Genomic DNA, 12,959 nt, shown 5'->3' on the forward strand with positions numbered 1-12,959 from the left:
AGTTGATGTTCTAAAATCTCAGCTCTTGGAGTCTCACCTGTAAATGTTTTGCCCATGAAATTGTGCCTCATGACACAGAGCCCTCAGCTCACGTGTCTCTGAACTGAGGCTCCTGCCCCAGTTTTGGGCGCTGACATTTCCGTGTTCGTGTCTAACACACCAAATATGAATTTCCTGTGGGCGTTCACAAAGCCCCTCATGGTCCTGGAAGGATCTGGAACATCCTCCAAGTGTCACTGCCTCCGTGACAATCCAAAGCCAGCAGGGGATGGAACAATGGAGCCCAGCTTGGAATTGTTGAGTAATTAATGGTATTTGAGCTGCAAACACAGATAAAAACCCCTCACGTTTCTAAACCATTTGGAAATAATTGATATTTTCTTCATTTTTCATACCTGTCTCTCTCTTTTTGTGCAGCTCCCGTGGATTTTCACGGGATTCACCCGAATTTTCAAAGACGAAGTTAATTAATCTGAACTCATCGAACCCAAAGGCAGCTCTCGTGATGGGGATTATTACCTCATCATTCACCAGCTCGATGGCCTCAAGTCTGTCCTGACACGGCCTCACGCCCGTTTTTGTGCGTGGGGAGTGGCAGTGCAAAGCCAGCAGAATTAAATCCCTCCGTGTGAGGGTTGTTCTGTGTGGGACCGGAGGCACGGAGGGCGTTTTGTCCTTGTAAGCACTTTGGGAAATGTATAAAAGCTGCCACCACTCCGAGCCTCTCCATCCACATCCCCTGAGTTATTCGCCTTGGTGAACAGGGTAAGTCCGATTTGACCTCTATCCTTCTCTATCTTTCTTTTTCCCCTTTCCAATTCTTTGATGTTATGGATGGGCAGATTAAAAAACTGTGGGTCTGAGAAAGCTGTTGTAGAATAAAATGTGAATTTTCACCATGCCACTTGGAATAACCATTTCCAGGCATTTTAGGTAAAATGCGTGACTCTAAAATTTAAAAATATCTGAGCGATCATTCCCACCCTGTTGGATTATAAGGGTAAATGTTCTGGTTTGGAAGCTGAGGGCTACTTGGGAAAGGATATGAAACAACAAAAGTTTCTTCTATGTATCTGACATTTCTTAACTTCCTATAGATACATTGCTAGATTTCAGTTGGCCTTAATAAATTTATAAAGAGAAAAAAACCAGATTTGTCACAGTGTAAGTGTCACCAGAGATGACACCAGATGTTTTCATCTGTGTGTGACAACTTGGGCACCTTATGACAGCAAGCAGAGTCTAGAATGGGATTTTTGTGGTCAGATAAGGGTCAGATTTGGAAAGCAACAAACTCTGGGCTCCCACATTTTCCATGGCAAAGCACAGTGGAAATTTCTGGATCTGACACCTTTCTCCTGCTGTGCCCTGCAGCCTCCCAGCACAGAAGGATGTCCTACTCCAGCCAGTCCTGCGGCGTCAGCTGCCCCCAGCCCATCGCCGAGAGCACCAACGAGCCGTGTGTGCAGCAGTGCCCCGACTCCAGAGCCCTGATCCTGCCCCCACCAGTGGTGGTGACCATCCCGGGCCCTGTGCTCAGCACCTGCCCTCAGGAGAGCGTGGTGGGATCGTCGGGCCCAGCCTTGCCGGGGCGTTCCTTCAGTTCCCGAAGCTCACAGGGCTACGGGGGCTCCTTTGGGCTGGGAGGATCTGGGGGTTCTGGGGGCTATTTGGGCTCCTCTGGCTATGGGGGCTCCTTTGGGTCTGGAGGTTATGGGGGCTCATCTGGCTATGGGGGCTCCCAGGGCTATGGGGGTTCCCTTGGATATGGGGGCTCCCGTGGCTATGGGGGTTTCTCAGGCTATGGGGGCTCCCTTGGCTATGGGGGATCCCTTGGCTATGGGGGCTCCCTTGGCCTGGGAAGCTGTGGGGGCTATGGGGGCTCCCAGAGCTATGGGGGCTCCCTTGGATATGGGGGCTCCCTTGGCTATGGCCGTTCCCTGGGTTATGGAGGTGACACTGGCTATGGGGGCTCCCTCGGGGGCTATGGGGGCTCCTTTGGGGGCTATGGGGGCTCCCTGGGGGGCTATGGGGGCTCCCTCGGGGGTTATGGGGGCTCCCTGGGGGGCTATGGGGGCTCCTTTGGCAATTGTGGGAGGTCCTACAGCTCTGGCTTCTCCTCACGGGGCCTGGGCTATTCCCTGCCTGGCTCCCAGAGATGGAGCAGGTCCCGCCGTGGGAGCTGTGGGTTTTTCTAAAGCCCCCCTGACAGTGCCAGCCTCCAGAGGCAGTGCCAGCCCTGGAGCCTGGCCCAGGCCATCGGGACACCGGGCAGAAGCCGATTGAGTGTGCCCAGCAACGCTGGGTGTGCCCAGAGCCCTCCATCCCCTCTCTCTGCCCTGAGCCCTCCATCCCTCGGGCTTCCCTGAGCCCTCCATCCCCTCTCTGTGCCCGGACCCCTCCATCCCTGGCTTGTCCTGGTCCTGAGCTGGTCCCTGCTCCCAGAGCCCGAGTTCTGCATTCCCTGCTGCCCCTGGGATCGCCTGGATTCCCTGCCCTTGGCTGTTGCTGTTCTCTCTGACATTAAACCCCTGTTGGTGTTGCACAAAAGTCTCTCTGGTTTTCATTGGTCCTTGCTTTCCTCTGGGGGGATATTCCCTCTTGTTCTGGAAGGAGATGCCTGGAGTTCCTCGCTTGGCCAAGGCCCTTGGGTCTTTGTCATTTGGGAAAAAGAGGAAAAGAGACAGGAATTGGATGCAGGAAAACTTTATTGTCTCAAGAAGGGCAGGAGAGGCAGGGAGAGGGAGGGTGGGCAGGCCCCAGGCAGGCCGGGTGTCACGGGCTGCAGGAGGCCAGGGCAGCTTGTGCAGAGCTCAGCTTCTCCATGCTGGGCTGAGGCGGCCCCAGGGCTTTGGGGCTGTTGCTGGTGGCTCTAGCAGGACCCGCAGGTGTCCCAGAGCTTCTTGCTGTAGCGGGGCAGGGCGCAAGAGCTGCAGGCGGGAGCAGCGTAGGCTCTGCCAAAGGTGCAGAGGCCCCCCGAGGCCTGGGTGGCGCCGGCGCCGTAGAGGCCGCCCAGCCCCAGGGAGCCGCCAAAGGCCGGAGCTCCGGAGGAGCCCACCACGGCCTGCTGGGGGAAGGAGCTGAGGATGGGGCCGGGGAAGGTGACCACCACGGGCGGTGGCTGGATGAAGGCAGAGGAGTCGGGGCACTGGCGGGCGCACAGCTCGTTGCAGCTCTCAGCGATGGGCTGGGGCACAGCCACGCTGGTCCTGGGGGGGCACAGCTCCGTGCTGGTCCTGGGGGGGCACAGGTCGTAGCAGGACATCTTGGTGTTAGAGAGATGAGGCTGAAAGGAAATTCAGAAAAACCAGGCTTAGAACAGACATGGGGACCTCCCACTCCAGCAGTGGCTTGTTCTCAGACTTGCCACAAACCCTGACTGACCAAAGTCACACAGCCTTGCCCACCCTGCCCAGTGCTGGCCCTGTGCCCTGCAGCCCCCTCAGAGCCCTGGCCCCCACAGCCCCAGACCTCACAATCCCTGCCCCAGTCCCTGTGCCCAGTCTGGCTCTGTCTGCCCTGGCCTAGGGGTCATAGCAGGACATCTTGCTGGGCTCACACTTGGTTTGTGACAGATAGAGGCGTAAACACTATAAAAACTCAGAAGTTGATGACAGAAATTTTCAACATGAGTGAAATCACTGCCTTGTGGTTTATGTTCAGCCTTGACCGTCACGGTGAACACCCACTGAGCACCTTAATAAAAAAATTCCTGTGTAAAACCATCCCCAGAATGACCAGACCTCACAAACTGATCTTTGTTCTGGCCCCACATGGTTGTGTCATTCAGCTTTTGGAAATGCCTACCCTGAAGAACAATATAAAAACCCCAGTCCCATCTCCCATGAATTTCCCCAAAGTTGGGAAGTTGGGAAGATCTGGGGACTCCCAAAGATTTGGGGACTGCCAAATCCCACATTTCCCACTGGTTTCATTAAGAGTAATTCCAGACAGAAAAGGTGTAAAGCTGTTCTAAATCTCAGCATTCCTAAAGGAATCCCCTACAACTGCTCTGGTACAAGCTCTGATTAAAGAAATAGAAAGAAATTCAAAATTCATACTCACTAAGCTCCACAAGGCGAATGAGCTGCGAGAAGTGTCTGGATGGACCCAGGCACTGGAGCTTATATAGAGGATCCCAACATTCCTGAGGCTCGGAATCTTGCTTGCAGTGGGGGTTCTGCCTGAAATAAATTGTTTACCAGCTTTGAGTCACGAAAGTTTGGAGTTTGTGGCAGTTCTGATTTCATTCACATTCTCCTATCGTGTGATGTCGGAGTTTCACCATCCTGATTTCTTTAATCTTGGGTCTTAATTGGCGCTGGCAACTCCTGGCATCATTAGAGTGACCTCACTGGAATTACCATGTTCATTAAGCTGACTCCACATGTTGCTTCTTCCTTTACAACCTTGTCATGAGCTTGTCTGCTCCAAGATTTTGTAAGACTCATCTTTGGCTGACATGGACATTTTTCCTTAACAGCCCTTTAAAATTATCTGATAAATTAATTAGAAGCAGAAACCAGCTGATTCCAGAAGTACCCAGGAATAAATGTGTTTTCCACCCTTAATTAAAGAGACCTTGTTGGTCTGAGATGGATTTGAGGGGTCATGAATATCTGCTGAGATCATCCAGGACACTCAGCAATTCCCCAATAATTTTCCATTGAGAGGAAGGTTTGGAATCAATCCCAGATAAAAATCACTTTGTTTAACTAGAAAGGTTTTAGTGGGAAATGAAATTCAGTTTTAAAGGGGTCAATGGTGCTGAAAGTTCCCATATCAAGTCCTGTGATTCCAGTTTTGAGGAAAAATCAAGAGGCAGATCAAGGTTTTTCTTTAATGTCGCAGGTGCAATCTCTTATCAAGAGTGTTCTGGCCCTTCTTGAGAAAAATACTTTGTAATGATTTCACAAACATCCATTATCTGCTGTTCAACCCAGCTAATGTTCGGTGTTGTATGACATGAGAGATTTAGACATTTCACTCTTACACAACCCCAGCTGCTTTAATATGCAGGAAACAAGGTGGTGCCTGCCATTACTTTAATGAAATCATTATTTGTGCCATTGGAAGTCAAGGGTTAATGATTAATGCAGATCTTCTTTTCCTTCTTTAAAAAAACATCCTTTTCATTTCCATGGTTGAATCCTCTGTGAGTTTAAGATTCCACTTTTGCTGTGCTTGCCTTATTTCAATCTATATTTTCAATTTAAAAATAAATATTTGTGGTTATATACCTTTTTTTGGTGATTTTTCAGAGCACAACTTTTAGTTTTTCACCTGTATCCAGTGCATTTTACAGACCCTTCTGGTAACTCCTGAGAAATCCCCCCAGAGATCTGCTCTGAATTCCTACACTGAAGATTGGTTGTTGTGGTCCAGGTTCCCACCAATGTTTTCATTTTCTCTGCAGGTGAAAAAGGATTTGGGTTTAGGTTTGTGTTTTGTTTGTTGCCCCAACAAATTTCCCTGTATTTGCTGCAGGGGAAGGACAAAAATGATTCTCCAAGCCCAGAAAGGCTTGGAGTGGTTCCCATCTCCCAGCCTGGGGTGGATTTCCTTGCCTTGATTTATATTTTACAAAAATCTGACAGTCAGAGCAAGTTGTGCCTCATCCCTGGCACAAACTCTCTTCAAACCCAACCCCTTGATTTCTCCTGGGCTGCATCAAAACCGCTGTGGGCACCAGGGGAGATCTGCCCTGCTCAGGTGAGACCTCACCTGCAGAGCTGCCCTGGATTCCAGCCCAGGGAGGACCTGGAGCTGCTGGGGAGAGCCCAGAGGAGGCTCCAGGATGGGATCCGAGGGATGGAGCAGCTCTGCTGGGAGGGAAGGCTGAGAGAACTGGAATTATTCTGTTTGGAGAAGGGGAAGCTCTGAGCTGACCTCATTGTGGCCTTGCAGGACCTGAAGGGGCGGCAAGAAACACAGGGAGAGACAATTCCCGAGGGATGGAGTTGCAGGACAAGGGGAAATGGGTTCAGACTGACAGGGAGGAGGTTTAGATGCGATTTTGGGGATAAATTCCCCCCTGTGAGCGTGAGGATGCCCTGGCACAGGATATTCCATGGCTGTCCCATCCCTGGCAGTGTCCAAGGTCAGGCTGGGCAGGGCTTGCAGCAACCTGGGGTGGTGGAAGGTGTCCCTGCCCATGGCAGGGTGTGGAACGAGATGATTTTAAGATCCCTTCCCACCTAAACCATTCCATGATTCTGTGATTGCCTCTCTCCACTTTGGATTTAAAACACCCCGATTTCAGCGCTCTCTGGACTACAAAATTTATTTGTAGGGTTTCTGTGAGGAAAAAAACAAACATCTAGGAGCAGATTTTCTGAGCAACAAGGGCTGTGAGAGCCCTTGGGAAGAACCCAGCCATGATCCCTGCTCCCTGTTTTGTTGTTTTGGAGTCCTTGCACGTCCCAGGGCTGAGTAACAGCGCCCAAAGCAGGGAGGAGCTGCCAGGCAAATCAGTCCTGATCAGATCCTTCGTAGCCGCTGGGTTTGGCCAGGCCCTGCCCTGCCCTGCCCTGCTCTGCTCTTACTTTCCCTTTTGTGTCATCCAGGGCAGGCTGATCCTCTCAGAGTGGCTCCAGCACGCCCAGGCCCTCTCCAGTTGCTCTCCAGAGATTTAAGCAAGCAGAAATGGTCAAGTTGAATAGCTCTGTTATGAGCAGGTAAGACCTCTAGTGAGTATTCAGCATCATTTAAAATAAAAAAAATGATAAAACCACAAAAATTCGATGCGTAAAAGATTTATTGAAGGAACAACTTGAATAAATCACATGGAGCACAAAGGAAAACATGGGGAAACAGCAGGAACATAGAGAATCGAAATAATAAAGCCAGATTTTTAACTCATGCAGTTGTCAAGAAGTGGAGCTAAAAAAATGCAGATATGACATGGGGTTGATATAACCGAAATAAAGAATAAAGAACAAAGATAAGGAAAGAGCAAATGACATTGTTATCCATAATAAATTCACAAAACAGAACATTAAGGATTAGATCTTAAAACTGGAGACAAAGTAAAATAGTCAACATAAGAAAAGTTTTGAAGGAAAGAGTAGTGGCAGCAACAATTCTAATGAATGAGATCAATATTAAACCATTGCTGACATATTAAAAAGGCTCTGGGATGAATCTAGCAGGAACCACAGGTGTCCCAGAGCTTCTTGCTGTAGCGGGGCAGGGCGCAAGGGCTGCAGGCGGGAGCAGCGTAGGCTCTGCCAAAGGTGCAGAGGCCCCCCGAGGCCTGGGTGGCGCCGGCGCCGTAGAGGCCGCCCAGCCCCAGGGAGCCGCCAAAGGCCGGTGCTCCGGAGGAGCCCACCACGGCCTGCTGGGGGAAGGAGCTGAGGATGGGGCCGGGGAAGGTGACCACCACGGGCGGTGGCTGGATGAAGGCAGAGGAGTCGGGGCACTGGCGGGCGCACAGCTCGTTGCAGCTCTCAGCGATGGGCTGGGGCACAGCCACGCTGGTCCTGGGGGGGCACAGCTCCGTGCTGGTTCTGGGGGGGCACAGGTCGTAGCAGGACATCTTGGTGTGGGATCTGAGGGTGCTCTGCAAGAGAGGGCAACCATGGCAGGAGAGCAGACCAGGGCAGCACTTAACCACCAGGCCAAGGTGCCAGAGAGCCACGAGCAGCAGCACTGGCACACTTACCCTTGTTCCTGTGGAGGAGAAGGTGGCCAGGGCAGTGCTTGGTCCAGTCTGGCCCTGGCAGGGCTTTTATAGGAGCCCCGGCATTGCTCAGCTCCACTCTGGCCAATCAGTAGCCCATGCCTGGGTGCAATCACTGCTATCAAGTCCCTCACGTGGCAGGAAGGACAAGATGGCTTGGGCAGCGGAATGTGCTGGGTTGGCACCTGGGGGATGCTGACTCAGGGAGGGGCAGGGGCTGCACAGCCCTGGTGTCAGCAGCAGCAGCAGCAGGGAGTGTCCCCTGTGCAGATTGGCCAGGCAGGAGCTGAGCAATTCTGGAGCTGCTATAAAAGCCCTGCCAGGGCCAGAGTGGACTAAGCACTGCCCTGGCCACCTTCTCCTCGTCACGAACAAGGGTAAGTGTGCCAGAGCTTCTGCTCATGGCTCCCTGCTTCAGACCTGGCCCCTGTGGCTCGGGTGCTTCCTTGGGCTGCTCTCCTGCCATGGCTGCCCTGTCTTGCAGAGCACCCTCGGATCCCACTGCACGATGTCCTGCTACGACCTGTGCCCACCCAGGACCAGCACGGAGCTGTGTCCCCCCAGGACCAGCGTGGCTGTGCCCCAGCCCATCGCTGAGAGCTGCAACGAGCTGTGCGCCCGCCAGTGCCCCGACTCCTCTGCCTTCATCCAGCCACCGCCCGTGGTGGTCACCTTCCCCGGCCCCATCCTCAGCTCCTTCCCCCAGCAGGCCGTGGTGGGCTCCTCCGGAGCTCCGGCCTTTGGCGGCTCCCTGGGGCTGGGCGGCCTCTACGGCGCCGGCGCCACCCAGGCCTCGGGGGGCCTCTGCACCTTTGGCAGAGCCTACGCTGCTCCCGCCTGCAGCCCTTGCGCCCTGCCCCGCTACAGCAAGAAGCTCTGGGACACCTGCGGGCCCTGCTAGAGCCACCAGCAGCAGCCCCAAAGGCCCTGGGGCCGCCTCAGCCCAGCGTGGAGAAGCTGAGCTCTGCACTAGCTGCCCTGGCCTCCTGCAGCCCGTAACACCCGGCCTGCCTGGGGCCTGCCCTCCCTCCCTCTCCCTGCCTCTCCTGCCCTTCTTGGTTCAATAAAGTTTTCCTGCATCCAATTCCTGTCTCTCTGCCTCTTTTGCCATCACCAGGAAGTCTGTGGGCATCGGGGAATCCTCAGACTGCGAGGGGAAATGGTGTTGCTGGTATTTCCAGGGGCAATGGAAGGTGGAAGGGGAGGGGGAATGGAAAAGAGATGATGGACAGACAAAAGTGATGTGGACAAGAAAATGAAAACAAAATGGACACTGAATTAAAAGCTAGAGATTATTGGGAAGGTGTTGGGTTAGGAGAAGAAGGAGAAAGACGAGAAGGCATGAGACAGGGAAGGAGAGTAAGATAAGAAGAGTGGAAGGAGGAAGGAAATAGAAGGGAAGAGATGTGAGAACAAGACAAGGAAGTAGAAGAAGGAAAGAGGAAAGAAGATGAGAAACAGGGAGTGGGAGAAATATAAAGAAGATAGACTGTCATAGCAGGGGAACCAGAAGGAGTCGATGAAAAGGAAATTTTATATAAAGGGAAAAGTGAGGGGGAAGGCTCTCACTGATTTCTGTCCCAGGTCCTTTAGCAAAACGATGGTGGCACTGAGGGGCTGGAGCTCTGGTAGCCTTTGCCCCAGAAAGGCTCCCATCTCCATTACCAACTCCCCTCTTTGCCAACACAACTGCACGTGTGTAATAGATCCTGGTCTCATGGCCGGCAAGCAGGAGGATGTGTCTGACTTCAGGCAGAGTGCTTGGAGCTCTTTGTCCTTGTCCTTCTTCTTCTTCTCCTTCTTCTCCTTCTTCTCCTCCTCCTTCTGTTTCTTGTTCTGTCCCTCATTCTCCTCCTCCTAGTTCTTTCTCTCCCAACATCTCCAGTTCCCAAAGTTCTCTTTTTTATCTCTCCACTTCCCCTTTGATTCCATTTTGATCTCAACTTCCGATGACCCACTACTTTTTCTGTATAACCTTCCCATTCCTCTTAGATTTTCCAGTCCCTTGTGGACTTCCCAGCATCACCAATTCCCTTCCCACTCTTCGAACTCCCCCATTCCCAGGGGTATCCATGACTCCAGAAAAGGAGGCAAAGAGACAGGAATTGGATGCAGGAAAACTTTATTGTACCACGAAGGGCAGGAGAGGCAGGGAGAGGAAGGGAGGGCAGGCCCCAGGCAGGCCGGGTGTCACGGGTTGCAGGAGGCCAGGGCAGCTTGTGCAGAGCTCAGCTTCTCCATGCTGGGCTGAGGCGGCCCCAGGGCCTTTGGGGCTGTTGCTGGTGGCTCTAGCAGGGCCCGCAGGTGTCCCAGAGCTTCTTGCTGTAGCGGGGCAGGGCGCAAGGGCTGCAGGCGGGAGCAGCGTAGGCTCTGCCAAAGGTGCAGAGGCCCCCCGAGGCCTGGGTGGCGCCAGCGCCGTAGAGGCCGCCCAGCCCCAGGGAGCCGCCAAAGGCCGGTAGCTCCGGAGGAGCCCACCACGGCCTGCTGGGGGAAGGAGCTGAGGATGGGGCCGGGGAAGGTGACCACCACGGGCGGTGGCTGGATGAAGGCAGAGGAGTCGGGGCACTGGCGGGCGCACAGCTCGTTGCAGCTCTCAGCGATGGGCTGGGGCACAGCCACGCTGGTCCTGGGGGGGCACAGCTCCGTGCTGGTCCTGGGGGGGCACAGGTCGTAGCAGGACATCGTGCAGTGGGATCCGAGGGTGCTCTGCAAGAGAGGGCAGCCATGGCAGGAGAGCAGACCAGGGCAGAGCCCAAGCCACCGGAGTCACGGCTGGAGCAGGGAGTCATGAGCAGAAGCTCTGGCACACTTACCCTTGTTCGTGACGAGGAGAAGGTGGCCAGGGAAGTGCTTGGTCCAGTCTGACCCTGGCAGGGCTTTTATAGGACCCCCGCCATTGCTCAGCTCCAGCCTGGCCAATCTGCACAGGGGACACTCCCTGCTGCTGCTGCTGCTGCTGCTGACACCAGAGTTTTGCAGCCCCTGCCCCTCCCTGAGTCAGCATCCCCCAGGTGTCATCCCGCTGCCCAAGTGATCTTGTCCTTCCTGCCACGTTTGCGACTTGATAGCAGTGATTGCACCCAGGCATGGGCTACTGATTGGCCAGGCTGGAGCTGAGCAATGCCGGGGCTGCTATAAAAGCCCTTCCAGGGCCAGAGTGGACCAAGCACTGTCCTGGCCACCTTCTCCTCCTCAGGAACAAGGGTAAGTGTGCCAGAGCTTTTGCTCATGGCTCCCTGGCACCTTGGCCTGGTGGTTAAGTGCTGCCCTGAGCTGCTCTCCTGCCATGGCTGCCCTCTCTTGCAGAGCACCCTCGGATCCCACTGCAAGATGTCCTGCTACGACCTGTGCCCCCCCAGGACCAGCACGGAGCTGTGCCCCCCCAGGACCAGCGTGGCTGTGCCCCAGCCCATCGCTGAGAGCTGCAACGAGCTGTGCGCCCGCCAGTGCCCCGACTCCTCTGCCTTCATCCAGCCACCGCCCGTGGTGGTCACCTTCCCCGGCCCCATCCTCAGCTCCTTCCCCCAGCAGGCCGTGGTGGGCTCCTCCGGAGCTCCGGCTTTTGGCGGCTCCCTGGGGCTGGGCGGCCTCTATGGCGCTGGCGCCACCCAGGCCTCGGGGGGCCTCTGCACCTTTGGCAGAGCCTACGCTGCTCCCGCCTGCAGCCCTTGCGCCCTGCCCCGCTACAGCAAGAAGCTCTGGGACACCTGCGGGCCCTGCTAGAGCCACCAGTAGCAGCCCCAAAGCCCCTGGGGCCGCCTCAGCCCAGCGTGGAGAAGCTGAGCTCTGCACAAGCTGCCCTGGCCTCCTGCAGCCCGTAACACCCGGCCTGCCTGGGGCCTGCCCTCCCTCCCTCTCCCTGCCTCTCGTGCTCTTCTTGGTTCAATAAAGTTTTCCTGCATCCAATTCCTGCCTCTTTGCCTCCTTTTCTGGAGTCATGGATACCCCTTGGAATGGGGGAGTTCGAAGAGTGGGAAGGGAATTGGTGATGCTGGGAAGTCCACAAAGAGTGGAAAACCTAAGAGGAATGGAGAGGATATACAGAAAATGTAGTGGGTCATCGGATATTGAATTTGAGGTCAAAATGAAATCAAAGTGGAAGTGGAGGGATAAAAAAGAGAACTTTAGGAACTGGAGGTGTTAGGAGAGAAAGAACTAGGAGGAGGAGAATTAGATACAAGAGAAGAAACAGAGGCAGGAGGAGAAGAAGGAGAAGAAGAAGGACAAGGACAAGGACAAGGAGCTCCAAGCACTCTGCCTGAAGTCAGACACATCCTCCTGCCTGCCAGCCATGTGACCAGGATCTATTACACACGTGCAGTTGTGTTGGCAAAGAGGGGAGTTGGTAATGGAGATGGGAGCCTTTCTGGGGCAAAGGCTACCAGAGCTCCAGCCCCTCAGTGCCACAATAGTTTTGCTAAAGGCCTGGGACAGAAATCAGGGAGAGACTTCCCCCTCACTCTTCCCTTGACATCAAAGTTCCTTGTCATCAACTCCTTCTGCTTCCCCTGCTACGTCTTAGTCTATCTTCTTTATATTTCTCCCACTCCCTGTTTCCCATCTTCTCTTTCCTCTTCTCCATCTTCTACTTCCTTTTGTCTTGCTTCTTCACATTCTCTTTCCTCTTCCTATTTTCCATTCCCTCCTTCCTCTTGTCCTCTTCATCTTACTCCTCCTTCCCCTGCTCCTTCTTGTCCTTCTCGTCTTTCACGTTCTTCACCAAACCCAACCCCTTCCCAATATTCTCTAGCTTTTAATTCAGTGTCCATTTTGTTTTCATTTTCTAGTCCACATTACTGTGTCTGTCCAGCATCTCCTTTCCTTTCCCCTTCCCCATCCATCTTCCATTGCCCCTGGCAATCCCAGCAAAATCATTTCCCCTCCCATTCTTGTGACTCCCCGATGCCCACAGACTTCCTGGTGATGGCAAAGAGGCAGAGAGACAGGAATTGGATGCAGGAAAACTTTATTGAACCAAGAAGGGCAGGAGAGGCAGGGAGAGGGAGGGAGGGCAGGCCCCAGGCAGGCCGGGTGTCATGGGCTGCAGGAGGCCAGGGCAGCTTGTGCAGAGCTCAGCTTCTCCATGCTGGGCTGAGGCGCCCCATGGCCTTTGGGGGCTGTTGCTGGTGGCTCTAGCAGGGCCCGCAGGTGTCCCCAGAGCTTCTTGCTGTAGCGGGGCAGGGCGCAAGGGCTGCAGGCGGGAGCAGCGTAGGCTCTGCCAAAGGTGCAGAGCCCCCCGAGGCCTGGTGGCGCCAGGCCGTAGAGGCCGCCCAGCCCC

The 12,959-nt window shown here is 54.3% G+C and overlaps 9 protein-coding genes across 14 annotated transcripts in view; 4 read left to right on the forward strand and 5 right to left on the reverse strand.

Moving 5' to 3' along the window:
- LOC127060650 (scale keratin-like) overlaps positions 1–12,959 on the forward strand; it is a 68,075-nt gene that overhangs the window by 45,785 nt on the left and 9,331 nt on the right.
- LOC108963472 (scale keratin-like) overlaps positions 611–12,959 on the forward strand; it is a 16,593-nt gene continuing 4,244 nt past the window's right edge. Inside the window, exons 1-2 of the mRNA XM_050984562.1 lie at positions 611–765; positions 1,375–2,888. Of these exons, the coding sequence (XP_050840519.1) occupies positions 1,392–2,198 (807 nt within the window). The 5' untranslated portion in view covers positions 611–765; positions 1,375–1,391 and the 3' untranslated portion in view covers positions 2,199–2,888. The remainder of the gene's footprint in view (positions 766–1,374; positions 2,889–12,959) is intronic.
- On the forward strand, positions 2,951–11,413 carry LOC127060648 (scale keratin-like). 3 transcript variants are annotated; one of them, XM_050984584.1, is made up of 3 exons: positions 2,951–3,250; positions 8,022–8,058; positions 10,988–11,413. In XM_050984584.1, exons 1-3 carry the CDS (start codon positions 3,087–3,089, stop codon positions 11,402–11,404), a joined length of 618 nt encoding a protein of 205 aa, XP_050840541.1. In that variant the 5' UTR covers positions 2,951–3,086; the 3' UTR covers positions 11,405–11,413. The 3 variants fall into 3 exon arrangements, with proteins under 3 accessions (XP_050840541.1, XP_050840542.1, XP_050840543.1); XM_050984585.1 differs by lacking the exon at positions 10,988–11,413 and adding an exon at positions 8,166–8,765; XM_050984586.1 differs by lacking the exons at positions 2,951–3,250; positions 8,022–8,058 and adding an exon at positions 10,778–10,885.
- LOC103823992 (scale keratin-like) overlaps positions 6,740–12,959 on the reverse strand; it is a 7,582-nt gene continuing 1,362 nt past the window's right edge. Inside the window, exons 1-2 of one of the 2 annotated variants that reach the window (XM_009099193.4) lie at positions 7,664–7,799; positions 6,740–7,561 (exon numbers count right to left, since the gene is read on the reverse strand). In XM_009099193.4, coding sequence (XP_009097441.1) covers positions 7,145–7,537 — 393 coding nt within the window. In that variant the 5' untranslated portion in view covers positions 7,538–7,561; positions 7,664–7,799 and the 3' untranslated portion in view covers positions 6,740–7,144. Of the gene's footprint in view, positions 7,562–7,663; positions 7,800–12,959 lie in introns of those variants that run through there. The other variant, XM_050984630.1, reaches the window with a different exon arrangement.
- LOC127060649 (scale keratin-like) overlaps positions 8,319–12,959 on the reverse strand; it is a 38,187-nt gene continuing 33,546 nt past the window's right edge. For all 3 annotated transcript variants that reach the window (XR_007779815.1, XR_007779818.1, XR_007779817.1), the window contains one exon: positions 8,319–8,566. The gene's annotated coding sequence lies outside the window, so the exon portion shown is untranslated. The remainder of the gene's footprint in view (positions 8,567–12,959) is intronic.
- Positions 8,319–12,959, reverse strand: part of LOC127059081 (scale keratin-like) — a 23,210-nt gene continuing 18,569 nt past the window's right edge. The window contains exon 5 of the mRNA XM_050984243.1: positions 8,319–8,566. The gene's annotated coding sequence lies outside the window, so the exon portion shown is untranslated. The remainder of the gene's footprint in view (positions 8,567–12,959) is intronic.
- LOC108963505 (scale keratin-like) overlaps positions 8,319–12,959 on the reverse strand; it is a 22,401-nt gene continuing 17,760 nt past the window's right edge. Inside the window, exon 4 of the transcript XR_007779822.1 lies at positions 8,319–8,566. The gene's annotated coding sequence lies outside the window, so the exon portion shown is untranslated. The remainder of the gene's footprint in view (positions 8,567–12,959) is intronic.
- Positions 9,787–10,387, reverse strand: LOC127060661 (scale keratin-like). Its single transcript, XM_050984624.1, is given in 2 exon segments — positions 9,787–10,137; positions 10,139–10,387. Coding segments are annotated over 2 exon segments (393 nt in total). The 5' UTR covers positions 10,364–10,387; the 3' UTR covers positions 9,787–9,969.
- The window catches only part of LOC103823993 (scale keratin-like), a 14,734-nt gene continuing 12,644 nt past the window's right edge, over positions 10,870–12,959 (forward strand). The window contains exon 1 of the mRNA XM_050984620.1: positions 10,870–10,885. The gene's annotated coding sequence lies outside the window, so the exon portion shown is untranslated. The remainder of the gene's footprint in view (positions 10,886–12,959) is intronic.

The sequence above is a fragment of the Serinus canaria genome, chromosome 25 (genome assembly GCF_022539315.1).
Source record: "Serinus canaria isolate serCan28SL12 chromosome 25, serCan2020, whole genome shotgun sequence".
Classification (NCBI taxonomy): Eukaryota; Metazoa; Chordata; class Aves; order Passeriformes; family Fringillidae; genus Serinus; species Serinus canaria.